This window comes from Panthera pardus, unplaced genomic scaffold, assembly GCF_024362965.1.
Source record: "Panthera pardus isolate Hobbes unplaced genomic scaffold, ASM2436296v1 HiC_scaffold_7, whole genome shotgun sequence".
NCBI classification, from domain to species: domain Eukaryota; kingdom Metazoa; phylum Chordata; class Mammalia; order Carnivora; family Felidae; genus Panthera; species Panthera pardus.
The window spans coordinates 72,082,217-72,099,755 of NW_026527002.1; the positions used below are offsets into that span (position 1 = coordinate 72,082,217).

Here is a 17,539-nt window from a genome sequence, read left to right on the forward strand (position 1 = left end):
CATTGGGGCAGCCTTCTAAACCAGAGTTCTTTTTTTTTTTTAATTTTTTTAAATGTTTTATTTTATTTTTTGAGAGACAGAGAGACAGAGAGAGACAGAGTGTGAGCAGGGGAGGGGCAGAGAGAGAGGGAGGCACAGAATCCGAAGCAGGCTCCAGGCTTTGAACTGTCCACACAGAGCCTGATGCGGGGCTCGAACCCACGGGTGCGAGATCATGACCTGAGTTGAAATCGGACGCTCAACTGACTGAGCCACCCAGGTGCCCCAACCAGGGTTCTTTTTTTAAACATTTTTAAAATGCTTATTTACTTCGAGAGACATAGCGAGAGAGGGGGAGGGGCAGAGAGAGCGAGCGAGAGACAGAATATCTAAAGAAAGCTCCATGCTGTCAGCACAGAGCCCAACGTGGGCTCAAACCCACAAACCTGGAGATCATGACCTGAGCCCAAATCAAGAACCAGATGCTTAACCAACTGAGCCACCCAGGTGCCCCTAAACCAGGGCTCTTGAGTGAGGATGATGCACAGTGGTAACCTTCCACTCTCCCAACCCTCCCAGGGGGACAAGAAATGTGAGTGAAAACTATTTGCTGTTTTAAGACCCTGAGATTTGGTGGGATGTTTGTTACTTCAGCATAACCAGGGCTATGCTGACTGGCACAATCATTATTCCAACGTACCTTCTTCTCATTAACCCCTATGGTTGTAGGCGTTAATATGGGCTCTGCATGACCTTAGGCAAATTACTTAACTTCCTTCTATAAAATGGGGATCATAAGATCACTGTCAGGATTAAGTGCATAAATGCATGCAGAGTTGAGAAAGTGTGTGGCACAGATGTAGGACGAGTTGGTCGCTTATCACATATGAAGGGACTGCAGCCCAGGAAAGTAGAAGGATTTTCTTGTGGTCACAGAGCCGGTCAGCAGGATTCTTGGACCAAAGTGGTGTCTTCAAACCTCGGCCTCTTTGCAACACAGGTGCTGTATATGGCACCTGATCCTGGGTAAACAGCTCAGTCTGACCCTGAGTTTCAATGGTTACAAAATAAAGCTCTAGCAGATTGTTTTACTAACGGAGGCTTTGTGAGCCCCAAAGGAGGTAAAGGATGTTAAAATGCTTTGCCAACTAATTGTGAGGGACTGGGGAACAGCACACTGTGCTAATGCCATTAGGTAATTAACATGACACAGGGACTGTATGCGAACGTCTTAATGAAAAGGCATTTAGGTCTTTTATTTTCTTTCACCAGGCAAAAATCCTAACAGGACCAAATTTCCTTATTGCGTTTTTTTTTTTTTCTTCCCTTTCTTTTTGTTCCGTCTGGGACTTGTCTCAAACGAAAGACAGCCATGAAACGGTGTGAAAGTAATGAATAATTTACAGGCATCGATCATCCTCCTTGGAAAGGCTACCCGGCAGTTGCACAGCACCTCAACCGTGTTTCAGGATCAGTGCTGGAGGGGACGGACATGGCACACGCCTGTATGTGTGTCGCGTACAGACACGGATGTGGACACCCCCACGCCGTGAGCGTTGCCGAGGCTAAAACGAACGGAATCTGCTCTGAGTTCCGAGTCTCGCCCACTTCCTCCACGGCGGAGCCCCAGGGATATTTTGCTGTGTCGCACCAGCCGCAGATCAAGAGAAAATGACTGCAGATCACTTGCGTCCTAAACACCCGCACCTTCTCCTTCCTCCCCACCAACTCTGAGTTTCTGGAGGGCGAGGGTATGATCTTGTATTTCCACGTGGCCCAGACCTTAGCACAGCGCTGAGCGTGTAGGGTCGGTCCATGCTCCAAAGTACTTCCTGAATTAAAGGCCACAGCTCAGAGACTTTTCTTGCTCTCTAGCCCCACGTGGTCCTCGGATGCTTCTGAGAGCCCTGGGAACCACAGGGATGGCTTTGGACCTGCCAGCTGGGGAGGCGGCACCCCCCCCCCAACTCCCCCCTTCAAATAAAGCATCTCTGCTTCTCACGTTAAGCTTCCGTCTAACGTTTCTTTTAGGTAAAGAATGCACTGAATAATTATTATTAGTTTTTGGCTCTGCGCGGACAGCACGGAGCCTGCTTGGGATTCTCTCCTCTTTCTCTGCCCCTCCCCACCCTCAAGATAAATAAATAAAATAAAAACTCAAAGCGATAATAATTATTATTCGTTTTTGCAGCTGTATGTCAAGCTGGGGACCGATAACACAACAATAGACCCGCAAAAGTTTGAAAACGTCATTTCTTTTAAGGGTGTCGTTAAAGAGGAGAGGGCTCGGTAAGTGGCAGAGCATGAAAAAAACAAGACTTTTTCTTTTGATTCCAGGGCTTCAAATGGTTCTTTCTGAAGCCAGTTAATCAATCTGTAGAAGGTGCTGGAGGAATGACGGGAAGTATCATCTGGTAGCCATCACTGATCTGCGAATCAGACTCTCTCCACTGTTAAGTAAATGGATGAACAAAAAGACCAACTTCCACACGGGAGCAGTTGGCACCGTGGGAGGAAGGACGCCCAAGTCCTTGGCTTTGGGGGCAGAGACCGGAGTTCGAATGCTGGCTCTACCCCTTGCTGCCTGTGGGAACTACAGCGAACGTATATTCCCCCTTCCCCTCTGGCAGTGGAAGTGGTGTGGGCTCCTCAACGCAAATCACTTCAACGCCACCGAGAGGCAGACTGCGCATTAAAGCAGGCCCAGATGTGAAGCTGGGTTTCCCCGCTCGCTGGCTGTGGGTCTCAGGCTGGGTGCCTTAGGCCCCACCTGCTGCCTTCTCAGGTGCAATGGGAAAGAGAAGGGGTCCTTTGTGGAACCGCTAGGATGCTTGGTAAAATCACGTACATAAAGCACTCAACCTGGTGTATTCGAACACCCCAAAAGAACGGCTGATACCGATTTTTGTTAGTAATACCGACTTGTAATTACAAAAGAATTAACACAGGTTGGGGTGCCTGCGTGGCTCAGTTGGTTAAGCGTCCAACTCTGAGTTTCAGCTCAGGTCATGATCTCACGGGTGGTGAGTTTAAGCCCTGAGTCAGGCTCTTGACAGTGTGGAGTCTGCTTGGGATTATCTCTCTCTCTCTGTGTATGCCCCTCCCCCGCTCATGCTTGCACTCTCTCTCTCTCTCTCTCTCTGTCTCTCTCAAAATAAATAAGCAAACTTTACACTCACAAGCATTTTCTTATACCACTGAATATTAATGTAAACCATGGTGCTTCATGGTTACCCATTTTTCTATTTTGTAGTATGCCAAAAGTTATGCAACTATTTATTTGCCTTTGCATATACAGAGTCCAGTGGACATGGCTCAGCGTCTTTTATCTGCCACTTACAAGCCGTGTGCCATTGATCAGAAGTTACTTACCCTATCAGAGCTTCAGGTCCTTCCTCTGGAAAGTGGGGAAAGTAACAATAGTTCCCTCACAGGGTTTAGGTGAGGGGAGTTAGGAACTTTAGTATAGTGCCTGGCACATGCTGAAACTTCCACTAATCACAGCTTTATCAACTATTATTACTAGATATATTCAATCTCCACCATTGTAAGTAATTTTTCAAAAAAAAATCCTGTCCATGGACTGAAGAACACTCTGACTGCTACATCTTTAAGAGGAGAGGGGGCTTTATGGCTGCTGTAGATAATGGTATTTCAGAACAAAGAGACAGGGGGCATTAGGGGGACAGAAAAAGAGACAGTGATTAGTAGAGGAGGGGAAGGAAAGAAGGCAGGAAGGAGGAAAAGAAGGAAGAAAGGAAGGAAGAAAGGTGGGAAGGAGGGAAGGAAGGGAGGGAAGAAGGGAAGGAAAGAAGGATGGAAGGAAGGTGGGAAGGAGGGAAGGAGGGAGGGTGAGAAGAAAGGAAGGAGGGAGGGAAGGAGGGAAGGAAGGAAGGAAAGAAGGAAGGAAGGAAGGAAGGAAAGAAAGAAGGAAGAAAGGTGGGAAGGAGGGAAGGATGGAAGAAAGGATGGAAGGAAAGAAGGAGGGAGGGAGGAAGGGAAGGAAGGAAGGAAGGAAGGAAGGAAGGAAGGAAGTTAGGAAGGAAGAAGGGAAGGAAGAAAGGAAGGAGGGGAGGAGAAGGAAAGAAGGAGGGAGGAAGGAAAGAAAGAAGGAAGAAAGGTGGGAAGGAAGGAAGGATGGAAGGAAGGAAGGAGGAAAAGAAGGAAGAAAGGAAGGAAGAAAGGTGGGAAGGAGGGAAGGAAGGGAGGGAGGAAGGGAAGGAAAGAAGGATGGAAGGAAGGTGGGAAGGAGGGAAGGAGGGAGGGTGAGAAGAAAGGAAGGAGGGAGGGAGGAAGGGAAGGAAGGAAGTTAGGAAGGAAGAAAGGAAGAAGGGAAGGAAGAAAGGAAGGAGGGAGGGAGAAGGAAAGAAGGAGGGAGGAAAGAAGGGAAAAAAGGGAAGGAAGGAAGGAAAGAGGGAGTGAGGGTGGGAGAGAAGGAAGGAAGGAAGGAAGGAAGAAAGGAAGGAAAGAAAGAAATAAGGAGGGAAGGAAGGGGCAATGATGGGAGAGTGGAGAAAAAGAGCTCAAAAGAAATACAAGAAACAGAGAGAGACTGAGCAGGAGACACCAGGAGGGGGCCTGGGCATTTCTGCCTCCAGGAAGGGCGGCAAAAACTCCTGTTTCTCACTCCTTGTCCTGCTGTGTGGCTTGGCAGGGCAACTCCACCACAGGGATTAAGATCTTTGCTCCAAGTAACTGTTGGGGACCAGCCAGTTCCTGCTTGCCATGCTGGTGTCATTCTATGACTTTTTAGCAAAGGCGCTGAGAAGACCAGACTCCGCAGACTTCATGAAGATTCATCCAGGAAACCTTTTCAGATCATGAACAAGGATACTGCCTGTAGCAGCCCACCTTACCCCTGCGTCTTCTCAGCTCTAAAGCCTCCCCCAAAATAGACCCGGGGCGTGTGAAGGGGAGCCCCCTGGAGCCACTTTGCAATATATTTAATGGAACTATTATCTAAGCCTATTTTAATGAATTTAATTTTATGAACAGACATGCATGAAATGGTATTAAGTGCTTCATGAGACATAAAGTTACACTCAATCACTTTTTTTTTTTGCCATTCATCTAGCTAATACCAGGTTTCTAAAATCAAGCATTCTTGATGGAATGGATTTACGATGAGGCTTGATTAAGGCTTACGATCTTGTTATTCTCAGATGTTAACTGACGTCCCCTCCCTCTCGGTATCGGTTCTGCTAATTTATCAGGGATGTATGGACAGTCTCTTGACCTGTGTGTTGAACCTTCGGCTATTAATGGGAGGTTTCAGACATCAGAAGCCATTGCAGAAGCCTGGAGGTGAGAGGCGGGGCATTAAGACGGTGAAGGCCAATGGCTTCGGAGTCAGAAGGTTCCAGATGGGTGTTCCTTGTTCTGCCACTGAATGGTTGTGTGATTTTGTGCAATTACACAAACACTGTAAGCTCTAGTTTCCTCTCTGGTAAAAGCAGAGGCCAACTTTCGGAGTTTCAACGAGTCAGGATGTACCTGTAGAACTATACTGGTTGGTAATGGCTGCCATCCATTCTGATTGGCTGCCCTGGACTATTCTGTACTGTGGTCACACGAGTGGTTCAGTATTTTGCCTACGACCCCTGCCTACCTCTTAGGATCGTTGTGAGGACTTAATGAGATCATGCACGTAAAACACTTATCTCTGTGCTTGGCAAGTAGCATCGTAGGTGGTCAATAAACCCTATTATCATTATTTTCCAAGAACAGAATAGAAAATGTAAGAAAGGAATAGGTTTCTATAACTTAACTGAGCCAAATTTTCCGGTGTCCAAACTCCGCCTTAACTGCAAGGTTCTATTAAAAAATATGTGGACGGTCATAATGTGCCTGTTATTTGAGTTTTCAAAATCCATTTGAGTTTTCGAAAGAATACTCTGAGGTTGGATCTTACGATCCTCGTTTTGCAGCAGAGTCCCTGCAGGCTCTGAGAAGTCAAGTCACACTTGTCCACGGTCACACACCCAATAACAGGAAGGAGCAGAAACCAGATGAGGTCTGCTGACTGCAGGCCAAGGGCTCATTCCATACATACGCTCGACCCGTTGCCCGTAAGTCACCATTCATTCAGGGAACCCCGCCATGGTCGGCATGACCCAGCAACAGACTCTATCTTCAGTAAAGTGGAATCCCGTCCCAAATCCCTGGAACACTGTCAACTGATAAATAAGTTCACTATTCTGATCCACGTCTGGTTTAATTTAAATGTTTACATCACGTATTGTCTCTTGCGGAGACGCTCGGGCTCGCCGGCTCGAATCGTATCGCTCTTCCCTTGTTGTCTCGCAAGGTCACCAACTATCTGTGCACTAACTAGTGATCATCAAGGGCCTGCTTCAAATGCTGAAGACACACACACACACTTGCACAAATTCACACATGTGCACAAACACACGCCTGCACACGTGTACAGGCACATATGTGCATGCACATGCATGCACACACACACACACTACACGTGTGCACACACACATGCCAGACACACACGTATACATAAACACTGCACTTCTATACATATACACGTGCACACATTCACGCACACACAGGGCTTCTGCCATTCTTAACAGCTAGGAAGGCATATTGTTGACACCTTTCTTTCCAGGAAAACACCTCTATTTTCCCATCAAAAAGACTAGAGTGGAGATACCTCTGGAAAAGACAAAAGGCAGGGGAAATGACTTTGGTCACACTCGTTCTTCTGACTGCCTCGACCCTCGCTCACTTGGGAATCCTGCCTAGTGTTCTAACCAGCAGCAGCTGACCGTGTCCTCTCCTGGTTTGGGCACCTGTCCTCAGCAGTCTGGGATCGCAGGACGATCTCCATCCCGTATTCAGACTCATCTGTGAATAAGGGTCAGGGTCCTTTTGAGAGCTGGTTTGCCATTTGTGCAAAGGTTGTAAATCTCAACCAACAAAGGAACTACTGGAGCTCTTGGGATCTACAGACCCAGGATCCAGATGCCATCTGGCCATCAGAGCACCGGCCCCTCACTGCGCACTCTGGGGACCACGGTGGGACCCCAACTCTTTGAGGAAATGCCAAAAAAGGCACAAGGAGAGACCTTGACAAGGTGGGGACAATACCTCCAAGAGGGATCGATCTCTGACGACAAATATAGGGGGCAGTCATCAAGTCTGCGAACACCATTCAATAAATGGCTTATTTTCATTACACAACAACACGCGTAGTACGATGTTATGAATGCTTCCAGACCTTATGACTTCTAGTAAGTTCTCCAGTTGGAACAAGTGCCTTTGGGTCTGAAGAAAAAGTTGCATCTTGTGTAAATGATGGTTAAGATTGTGAACTTTTTGATACAGTTATGGAAATGAGATTCTCTTCTACACACATTCAGCAATACTGCCTGCCCGTCGTTCCTCAGTCTGGCAACAGCAGACAGCAAGAGTGGAAGCTCTAGAAGTCTGAACCTACTGCAACTTAAGTTGCCTAATTCTAGTGTTCTTATTTATTCCCCCGCATCATGTTTTCTTGCTAACTGGAAGAATTAATTTTGGACCTCCAGTCACCTCTATTGTAATCAAGGAGTGTTTGAATATTAACAGACTCTGAGTTATGCAGTTTAAAAAATCCTACTGAACTGTCTTATTCTTAAAGAGTAAAAGTAGCCTTAATAAACTGATGAGAGAAAGCCCTCGAGTCATTTCAACGCATCCAAACCTGACCTCTCACTGACCTAGTCCGGAACTCCAGAAAGGAGACCTTACACTGGACAAAATGGTCAGGAGGAATGAGGTCTTTTCCAGAGAGATAAATGACCATGTTGTAAGTATGTTAAGCATTTTGATGATCGCTGTTCATCTCTTCTGCAAAACCCTCTCTGCAGCGTTTCTGCTGTTTACGCTCAAGATACAAACTCCCATGGAAAGTCTATGGATGAGTAGATAGAGAAGATGTGGTATGTATATACATGCACATGTACATCTACGTATACGTAATGGAATATTACTCAGCCTTAAAAAGAGAAGGAAACCCTACCATTTGTATCAACAAGGATGAGTCTGGAGGGCATTACGCAACGTGAAATAAGCCCGACAAAGAAAGACAAATACTGTGTATGTGAAATCTAAAACAAAAAAGCCACACTTATAGAAACAGAGTAGAAAGGTGGTTGCCAGGGCTGGGGGCGGGTGGGGGAAATGGGGTGATATTGGTCAAGGGGACAGACTTGTAGTTATAAGAGGAGTAAGCTCTGAGGACTTAACGTACAGCACGGTGATGACAGTGAATGATGCTGTAGCGTATACCTGAAATTTGCCAGAAGGGTAGAACTCAAGTGGGCTCACCAAAAACACGAGAAAAAGACCACTAAGTGAGGCAATGGATGCTCACTAACTAACTTGCCTTTGTAATTCTTCCACAACGTACACGTACATTAAAGCAGCACGCTCTGCACTTTAGACCCATGCGATTTTTTTTTTGTCCACGATTTCACCATAAAAAATTAAATTAAATTAAAAGGAAAGTCTGTGGCACTTGCTGGGATGAGCACTGGGTGTTGGATGTAAGTGATGACTCACCGAGTTCTCTTGCAATCATTGTGGCACCGTGTCAACGACACAGCGATGTGAACTACGTTAACGTATGTTACGTTCTGTTAACTAACTTGGACTTAAATGAAAAATTAAATTAAATTAAGTCTAATTAAATTCAATTAAATTTTTAACTTAAAAAAAGGAAGCCTTTTTGTGACGTGGGTGATCAAAAATCACAGCTTTTCGGAACTGGCAGAGACTTCAGAGCTGGTCTGGCCCAATCTCCTCATTTCACAGACAGCAAAATCCACGTTATCACCCAGGGTGATGACACCCACGGGTGAGAGAAAGACACCCACGACACGTTGATCACTGTACTTCTAGGGATTAGTATGGTGGCACCCGACACGTGGCAGAGCTCCACAGATTCTTTGTTGGCTGACCTACGGATTGGCCGGTAGAACAAACTTCACACACCTAACAAGTTGTAGAATGCACACAAAACATAGAGCCTTCGGGGTGTCCTGGGGCCTTCCTTGAAGCCAGCTAGAATATTACAATTCACCCTAGTTTTCAGGGCAAGACTCGCCAGTGTCCAAATTAATAGCCAAGAAGCACCTGCAGCCTTTTCCATCGACCAAGAGGGAACTTTGGGTTGGAACTTTTGGGCTCCTCTCTCCACAGGCCGTGGAGGAGACAACTTCTGAATTGCTGTCAAAGAGGGGGCGTGTCCTGTCACTCTCCACCTGTCTACTTGGACTTAGGGATGGTGATGGTTGGATTTGCATCATACACCCCATAGCAAAGCACCACGTCACCTTGACTGGCCCTGGTCATGGGTTGGTCCCAGAGGTGGGAGCCTAGGGGTCAGCCAGCATATCTGCCCACCGGGAATGTGATCTATGGCCAAGTCTTGAAATGACCAGTGTCACATCAATGAAGGAAAATCACATTTAGAGAAAGAGCTTCTGTCCTCTTCTTAATTAGAGGGCCACACAGCATTTCCTGATGTCAAGAGACCTCTTCCCTAAACCTGAATGAAGTCAGGGATCTATCAGCAGGTCGAAGGAGCCCAGGCACACCGTGTTGGGCATGGTCAGGCTCTAGAAAGGGAGGCTCCAACTGCATAGATCCCTCTTGCCCACTCTGGGTTTGGTCCCGGGAGCCAGCAGTTGGGCTGAGCCTTCAGAGGAGAATATGTGTGGGGTTCAGGAGTTGTTCTCCTGCTGTTCTTGAATCCAGATGGACAAGGTCAATGGTCGCAAACATGGCTGCTAGACCACACAACCGAGGCGTGAGTTCACGAAAGAATATTCTGGCCTGTTAATGGCAGGATTCTCCTTCCCTTGTAAGATGAAGGCATGAGCCACAGAGAAGACTTCAGCCCACGTACCTTCCTTACTCTCTCTGTTGTGGTTGGGAAAGGCTGTAATGCTTGGAGGCTCTGCAACCACATTTAGAAGCTCAAGGGGAGCTCTGGCAACACGGAGCATCTGTCCCAGAGCCACAGTCTAATTCCAAAATCCTTGACCTCAATCCCTCCTGCCTTCTTGATTAAGCTTCTATTTACCAGATACACTGACCAAAGCCAAAAGCACCCAGGAAACCAACCATGGCGGTGGCCCTACAATGATTTCCTGTGGGCCTCAGGCTGCAGTGCAACCCTTATCATGGCTGAGAAGGCCCTGTGGGCCCTGCCTGGTCTCAGTCTGCAGTCCATCTGTCCTGGCCCTCTCCTCCCTAGGCTTCACCAGCTGTCACTGCAGCATGTCCCGATTCCCCATATGTCCAGCTGTGCCCCAAACTCCTCCAGGGTCTGATATCCGCTCACCTTTCCGAAAACAGCTTGGCTCTACTCTGGAAGGCCTTTTCCAGCACCCTGGCCCAAAGGAGCTGCTCCTCCTCTGTTCCCCTTGACGCACCCTGGTTTGGATTCATCTCAGAACTTACGGTACCATACTGAGTAACCTTCCCGAAGTCAAGCACCACGCTCATCTCGGTCCTCGATGGATCCCCACAAGGACATTGGTAATACAAATTTGCTGCACGAGTCATTGAAAGTGAGGTAGAGATAGAACACGATGAAGCTGGCAGGTTCACCGGTTCGTGCGGGAGAACTAACGGCCATGCAGGTTTCATGACGTAAGTCAAGGGGCGTCACCATTCAACACACGCGTGATCTACCACAAAGGATAGATGGGGTGGTTCGTCTCTGTGCCCACTGAAGGCCTGGGAATTACGGAGGAGACCCCGGATTACCTGATGGTTTTGATCATGCTGAGGCCCATTTCAACGCAGCAGTGGGCGTGGTCCTGGCGGGGCTCTGGAAGCCCTGAAACACAGTAGTAACAGTCCCCCAGGATTTTAATGCGAAGGCAGTGATGCTCCTGGAAGGAACAGGGTGGAGAGGAGAGGACTGAGTCAGCAGACAGGCAAGTGCTCCTGAAAGTCTCCTGAAAGAAGGCAGTGGAGTCAAGCGGTCTTCACCCTGGGGGCAGAGCACCTACCTTTGAAATGAGCTTCTGTTATCTTGCTAAAATATTGGGGAGGTACCCTAAATAAGGGTTTCAGGGGTTCAGCAGTGGAATGGAGTCATTCAAAAACACTGGATTTTGAGTCCAACAGATACAGGGCTATATCCCGGCTCTGTCACATACTAGCCTTCTGATGAACACTCATCATACGGGCAGGCCTGGCAAAGAATGGGCACGGTCAGTGTTCCTCTGTGAATCCTGCATCTCGATGTTTTCGTGCAGGACGAGTCTCTGAATGAACACGTTTCAGCAATCTTTAGCTCAATAATAAGCACTTAAAAGTATAAATCATTCAGCGATGCCTGTTCTTTCAACTCTAGCACCTTAAGAAGGAGGGCTGATTATGTCCTACATATCCTTTTATTCATGTACCAATTCACAGGCTCGCTCGCTGGAAAAAACGTCTATAGGGCATCATGGTAGGTCAAGCGTTGGCCCTGACACAAAGACGATGAATAATAACCCCTACGATGCAGCATAGACTAAACAGACATAACCCTTACAACAACCTTGTGAAGTAGGTACAATGCTTTTATTTCACAGGTGGTGAGGGTGACACAGTTGTTTGGTAGATTGACAAGTTGCCTCATCTATAAAATGGTAAACGAATGGGACTTCACCGTGTGACGGTGAGGATGGGTAATACGATGCAAGGCTTACTACAGGGTCCGGCAGAAAGGGGGCCTGTGTCTGTGATAAAGAGGTGGACTTCTGACCCAGTGTTCTCACATCATGGACAGATGACTTTCCCTTCTGTCTTCTCTAGATACACGGACGGGGCTGAATGACCTCTGACAATGCATCCCAGATCTGAAGTCGAAAAGATTTATGGGCTTTTTGGGTGAGAGGCTCTCCTTTGGAGACCGGGGTCCAAGGGCAGAGAAGGAGGGGCATAGACAGAAAGGGGCCCATCGAGACACCAGCAGCCCAGTGGATACCTTGGTTATCAACCTATACAGCACCACGTTGGCTTCCTGACCTGATCACGGATTCAGCCATTGTGTTTGGGTGACGAACGAAGGAAATCGCTCTCCCAGTAAAAAACCCAAATATCAGAGAGGGAAAAGAGGCTCAGAAATGGCTTTGGTGCTTCTCCGTCTGGATCAGACGGCCAGGGCTTTGCCAACCTTCCCAAGTGGGGCACAGCTGCGATCCTTAGAGCTCTGATGGCACGCACGGCCGTCCCAGTGTTATTTTTAGGAGCTTGCGGTTCCTGTCTTTGGCTGCTCTGATGCGGCTAATTTGGCAAGACAGTTTCTGGTGAGGTCTGATCAAGAAGGGAAGCTTACAACCTTCAGCTGTTTCTTCTAAGACCCCTAGTGGTATGTGTGGAACAGAACCAGAGAGCACTTGTTCTATGGGTCTTGGCATTTTCCAGATTTGTGGCATCCATGGGACAGTTCTAAGAAAAAGAGGACCTGAGGACTATTCTAGGGTTCAATTTTATATTTTGCCAAAGAATTATGAAAAATTCATCAACAAACAAAATAACAACCCAAGCACCATCCACTGTCCCCATGGCTTTATTAAAAAAAGGGCATTTTTAACACGAAAAAAGTAAAAATACATTCCTAAGAGACAGGAAAGTTTCTTGAACTAAATAAAATTATTATAAAAACTCACTACATTGCAGATAAATATAACATGGATGTATTTTATCTCATGGCCACACACTTAACTTCCTGACATTTGTTGTCAAAGAGCATTTGAGAACCACTGATGGAATAAATCCCTCACTTGTTTTTTCAATAATTTTTTAAAAATTCTTTAGAGAGAAAGAGGGAGATAGAGTCTGAGCAGGACAGAGGGAGAGAGAGAGAGAGAGAGAGAGAGAGAGAGAGAGAGAGAGAATCTTAAGTAGGCTTCACGTTCAGCATGAAGCCCAACACGGGGTTCAATTCCCTGCCCCTGGGATCATGACCTGAACTGAAATCAAGAGTCAGATGCTTTAACAGACTAAGCCATCCAAGCACCCCTAAATCCCTTATTTGGATTTTGCTGAGGACACTGAGGCTGGGGGCTCAGCAAGTGATTTCAACTAGCCACACTCTTTGGGGCAGAACCAGCTGTGGTGGTAGTCAGGAGCAATGGTAGTCAGGAGTTGGGATCGTCGGCAGTGGAGGGAGGAGGGAAAGGGTAGAGCAGGAAATACTTTGGTCTAAGAATCCAACATCCGCATTCTGGTCAAATTTACCAGCTGTCTGACTTTGGATAAATCACTGAAGCCACTGATAGGTGAGTTTCAATTCCCCATACAGGAAACGTGTCACAATAACCCATCTTGTTCTTGATACATAACAAAGCAAGAATGGCCATCAGTTAGCAACAGTAGCAGTGACAACAAACACCTGGAAACAGCCATCCGAGCGTTCAACGATCTTTCTTCCTTTGAGTCTTATCATAACTCTGAGCACGGGAGGGCAGGTAGGATTTACATCTGTTTTTAAATATGAAAATTTCAGTATGATAGGAAATATGTGAAAATTTCCCTGTGCCACAAATCAGCTGGCTAAAAGTAATGATATGGCAACATTTCGTTGTTTTTAACGGCTAAAGTAATATTCCTTTATGTACATACAGACCGCATCTTCTTTATGTATTCATCAGTGGATGGACATTTGGGCTGTTTCCATAGTTGGGCTATTGTAAATAATGCTGCTATAAACACCAGGGCACATGTTTCCCTTTGAATGAGTATTTTTGTAGTTTTTGGATAAATGCCTAGTAGTACAATTGCTGGGTCACAGGGCAGTTCTATGTTTAATCTTTTGAGGAAGCTCCATAATGTTTTCCCCAGTGGCTGCATCACTTTGTGTTCCTACTAACAGTGCGGGAGGGTTCCCCTTTCTCCACGTCCTCGCCAACACCTACTGCTTCTTGTGTTGTTGGTGTCAGTCATTCTGACAGGGGTGAGGAGTATCTCCTCGTGGTTTTGATTTGTATTTCCCTGATGATGAGTGATGGTGAGCATCTTTCATGTGTCTGTTAGCCCTCTGGATGTCTTCTTTGGAGAAATGTCTATTTAATCTTCTGCTCATTTTTTAATTAGATGACGTGGCTTGGGGGTGTTGAGTTTGTGAAGTTCTTTGTATATTTAGGATACTAATCCTTTGTCAGAGATGTCATTTGTAAATATTTTCTCCCGTTCTGTAGGTTGCCTTTTAGGTTTGTTCGTTGTTTCCTTCGCCGTGCAGAAGCTTTTCATCTTGATGACCGATGAATGAATAAAGAAGGTGCAGTGTATATATACACAAGGGAGTATTATTCAGCCATAGAGAATGAAATCTTGCCATTTGCAGCAACATGGATGGAGCTGGAGAGTAGAATGCTAAGTGAACTAAGTCCGTCAAAGAAAGAAAAATGCCATATAATTCCACTCACATGTGGAATTTAAGACAACAAATGAGCAATGGAGGGAAAAAAGGAGAAAGACAAACCAAGAAATAGACTCAACTCAAGGGAACAAACGATAACTACCAGAGGGGAGAGGGGTGGCGGGGATGGGTGAAACAGGTGACGGGGATCAGGAGGGCACTTGCGATGTGCACGGGGTGAAGTGTTGAATCGCTGTCGTGTATACCTGAAACTAATTTTACGCTGTATGTGAACTAACTGGAATTTAAATAAAAACTCCAAAAACTAAACGTTATGGGCCATAAATGATAATTCACCGGCTCTTAATCAGTGGCTTTTCCATGAAAACAGAGGTAAAAGCATTTTGGAAACACTTACGTAGGGAAAGGAGGCAGCATTTACTGAGCACATACTATGTGCCAGGCTACGTGTTAAACGCGTAACATCTATGCCGGTGAGTCTCCACGACCACGTTTTGAGCCGTGCCATTTTCCCCAATGGCTCAAGGAAGCGAAGGTCATGAAGCAAGTAAGAGGGAGAATGGGAATTCACACTCAGGTCGATCTGACTTTTGTACGCCATGCTGTCTCTACGAAACTGAAGAAAACATGGCGGTGTCCAGGATGTAGATCTCCTGACAAAACTGTGTTTCGGAAGGAAACTGTGTAAAATGCTTTATTACCCTTCTGGTGCAGACACACACAATGTGGTGAATATATTTGTGCCCAGGGTCCATTTTTCTTGTAAACAAAACGTGAGGCTTGCAGCCTCTTTGAAAAATTTGAGCCCCAAATAAATGGTGTGTGTGTGTGTGCGTGTGTGTGCGCGTGTGTGTGTGAAATATAAATATATAAATATATAAATATATAAATATATATGTACACGGAAAACAGGTCTTATCTGTGAAGTTCTGTCCATTTGCAAGCACATTTTTCTGATCAATTCCTGTGAGCTGTTACATGACTCGACAGTAATATCCACCTTCCCTGCCTTCCGCGCCTCGCGAATTGGTATACGATAAAACGTACTGTTTTGATATGGGGCACAGTGATGATGGCACATAGAGCAGCTACATCACTCTCAAAGCCACTGCACCTCATGTCTCTCTGTGCAACTCGTCTCTTCCGTCCACCTCTAGCTCCCGGCCACCACGCGTCTCTTTCCTGTCCCTATAATCTCGCCTTTTCTACGATGTCGTATAAACGCCTTTGTCCTGCCATCTGGGCTTTTGGGTCTAGCTTCTTTCACTTGGCATATTGCTTTGCAGGCTCACTGATACTCCTGCGTGTCTCAGGGGTTGACTCCTTTTTGTTGCTGAACTGTATTCTATTGTATGTGTCTTCCCACTTTTAAGACTCGGTCCAAGAGTCGCCTTCTCCAGAAAGTCTTCTCTGACTCGGATGCAAGCACGAATGGCCCTCGTTGGAGGGAGGCAGCCTTAACTTCAGACACGCCGATGCTCTACAAATGAACTTCCACGGGGTGCATTTACCTTTGATTCTCTCAACAGCCCTGTGACATTGGCACTGATCCACACACTTGATGAAGAAGGAAATTAAGGTATTCCGGGGTGAACCCAAAGCCCACTCTTAAAATAGAGGGTGCGGATGGCAGTCTTCCCCAACTTGGGTGGCTTCAGGACTAGGAACCTGTGTTTTGATAGCAAATGTCTATCTCCCTTAGCCTGTTCTCTCGAGCCAGCTAGAAGATAAAGGTAGTGTCCTGTTGGCTAGAAAGAAAGCTGTTAGATCACGTCAAACAAAATGGGGGTCCAGCAGGTTCCTGGCTCCCAATAACAGTTATTTCAGATGGCTGGAGTTGGCTTGGGAAGCTGCAGGCGGCTATCCTTGCACGAACCAAACTGAGGTGGCACTGGATGGCACCTGGCCACACGCAGCGGGGACATGATGGGGAGCAGAAAACACATAAAAAGAGCTTTGGCTTCACTGTCGCTTCATCGGCTATCTCTCAGCTGGGAAAGTCAATCTGACGCACCTCCCATTCAAGATCTGTAAGTAATTAACCCCGGTTCCCAGGAGGTGGGAGGGTCAGGAGTCCGTGCCGGGGAAGAGGACGCGGAAGAGGAGGTCCCCGTGATGAAGCCTGAGTCTTTCTCTCCCTAATTCCACACGCAGCCCCTCACTCCCACAGAGGACCAGGAGGGAATTAAATTCAACTCACGTGGGCCAGTCGATCAAATCTGGCAAAGAGCTCGTTGAGCATCCTGACCAGCTCCTGGGCAGACAAGGTTGTGGAGAGGTTGGTAAATCCTTTAACATCTGCAAAAAGAATACTAGACAACAGGGAAGGGATGGGGCAGGGAGAAAGCACGTTAGTATTTTAATCCGTCCTGGAAGATGTCAACCCCACCCAAATAAATCTACTGTGGTCTGAGATTCTAGCTTTCTCTGCCGGGGAGTCAGGAGGAATGTGTCGGTATTTCCTAAACATCTCAGCAGAGGGAGTCCACCCCGGGGGTTCAGCAAGGGCAAGGGGACAACGGCAAGCCCTTCTTCCTGTGCAGGGCTGCGGCGAACAGCCCAGGAGGGGATTTGTTACTAGGAACAGATCGATTTGTTGTGGAAAGCGAAACGAAGCTTTCTGGAGTACCTCTCTATTTTCCCAACCAACAACACGGCAGCTGCCACGAGCACAGAGTGAAACGGACACCCGGGACAAAAGAACAAAAGGTCCCATCATCTCCAGCAAACGGCATACCGAACATCGCAGGCAAGGAGAGGCAGGCAGTTTTCAAAAATTCTGAGAATAGGTGGCCAGAGCCGGGAGACCTCAGGCGGAAGAATTAATTACCTAAAAACTCTCACATTTACTAAGGATTTAAGTGAGACGAGGTCTTCTCTCTGCGTGTGGTTTGGCGTAAGGGGCGAGGAAAGGGAGGGAAGGGGGTAGTCCTTGAAAGCCTTCTGAAAGCAAGGCACCGTGGGAGCACTGCCTTGGTTCATCCATCCAGGCGCCCTGCAGGGACGGCATTATTCCCTCCATTAGGATGACAAGCAAACCGGGGCTCAGAGAGGCAAGGAGACCTCACAGTCTGCCCGGTAGCGCGGGGCTGAGTGGGGATGGTCCACCTGCACTGTAGGGCCCTGTCCTCCCTCAGCGACTCATGCAAAAGCAGAGGCACCTCTATGTGGAGAAAGAGG

The 17,539-nt window shown here is 47.0% G+C and overlaps 1 protein-coding gene across 3 annotated transcripts in view; it reads right to left on the bottom strand.

Moving 5' to 3' along the window:
* ADCY8 (adenylate cyclase 8) overlaps positions 1–17,539 on the bottom strand; it is a 221,143-nt gene that overhangs the window by 108,633 nt on the left and 94,971 nt on the right. For all 3 annotated transcript variants that reach the window (XM_053896102.1, XM_053896101.1, XM_053896100.1), the window contains exons 4-5: positions 16,560–16,671; positions 10,750–10,877 (exon numbers count right to left, since the gene is read on the bottom strand). In XM_053896102.1, coding sequence (XP_053752077.1) covers positions 10,750–10,877; positions 16,560–16,671 — 240 coding nt within the window. The remainder of the gene's footprint in view (positions 1–10,749; positions 10,878–16,559; positions 16,672–17,539) is intronic.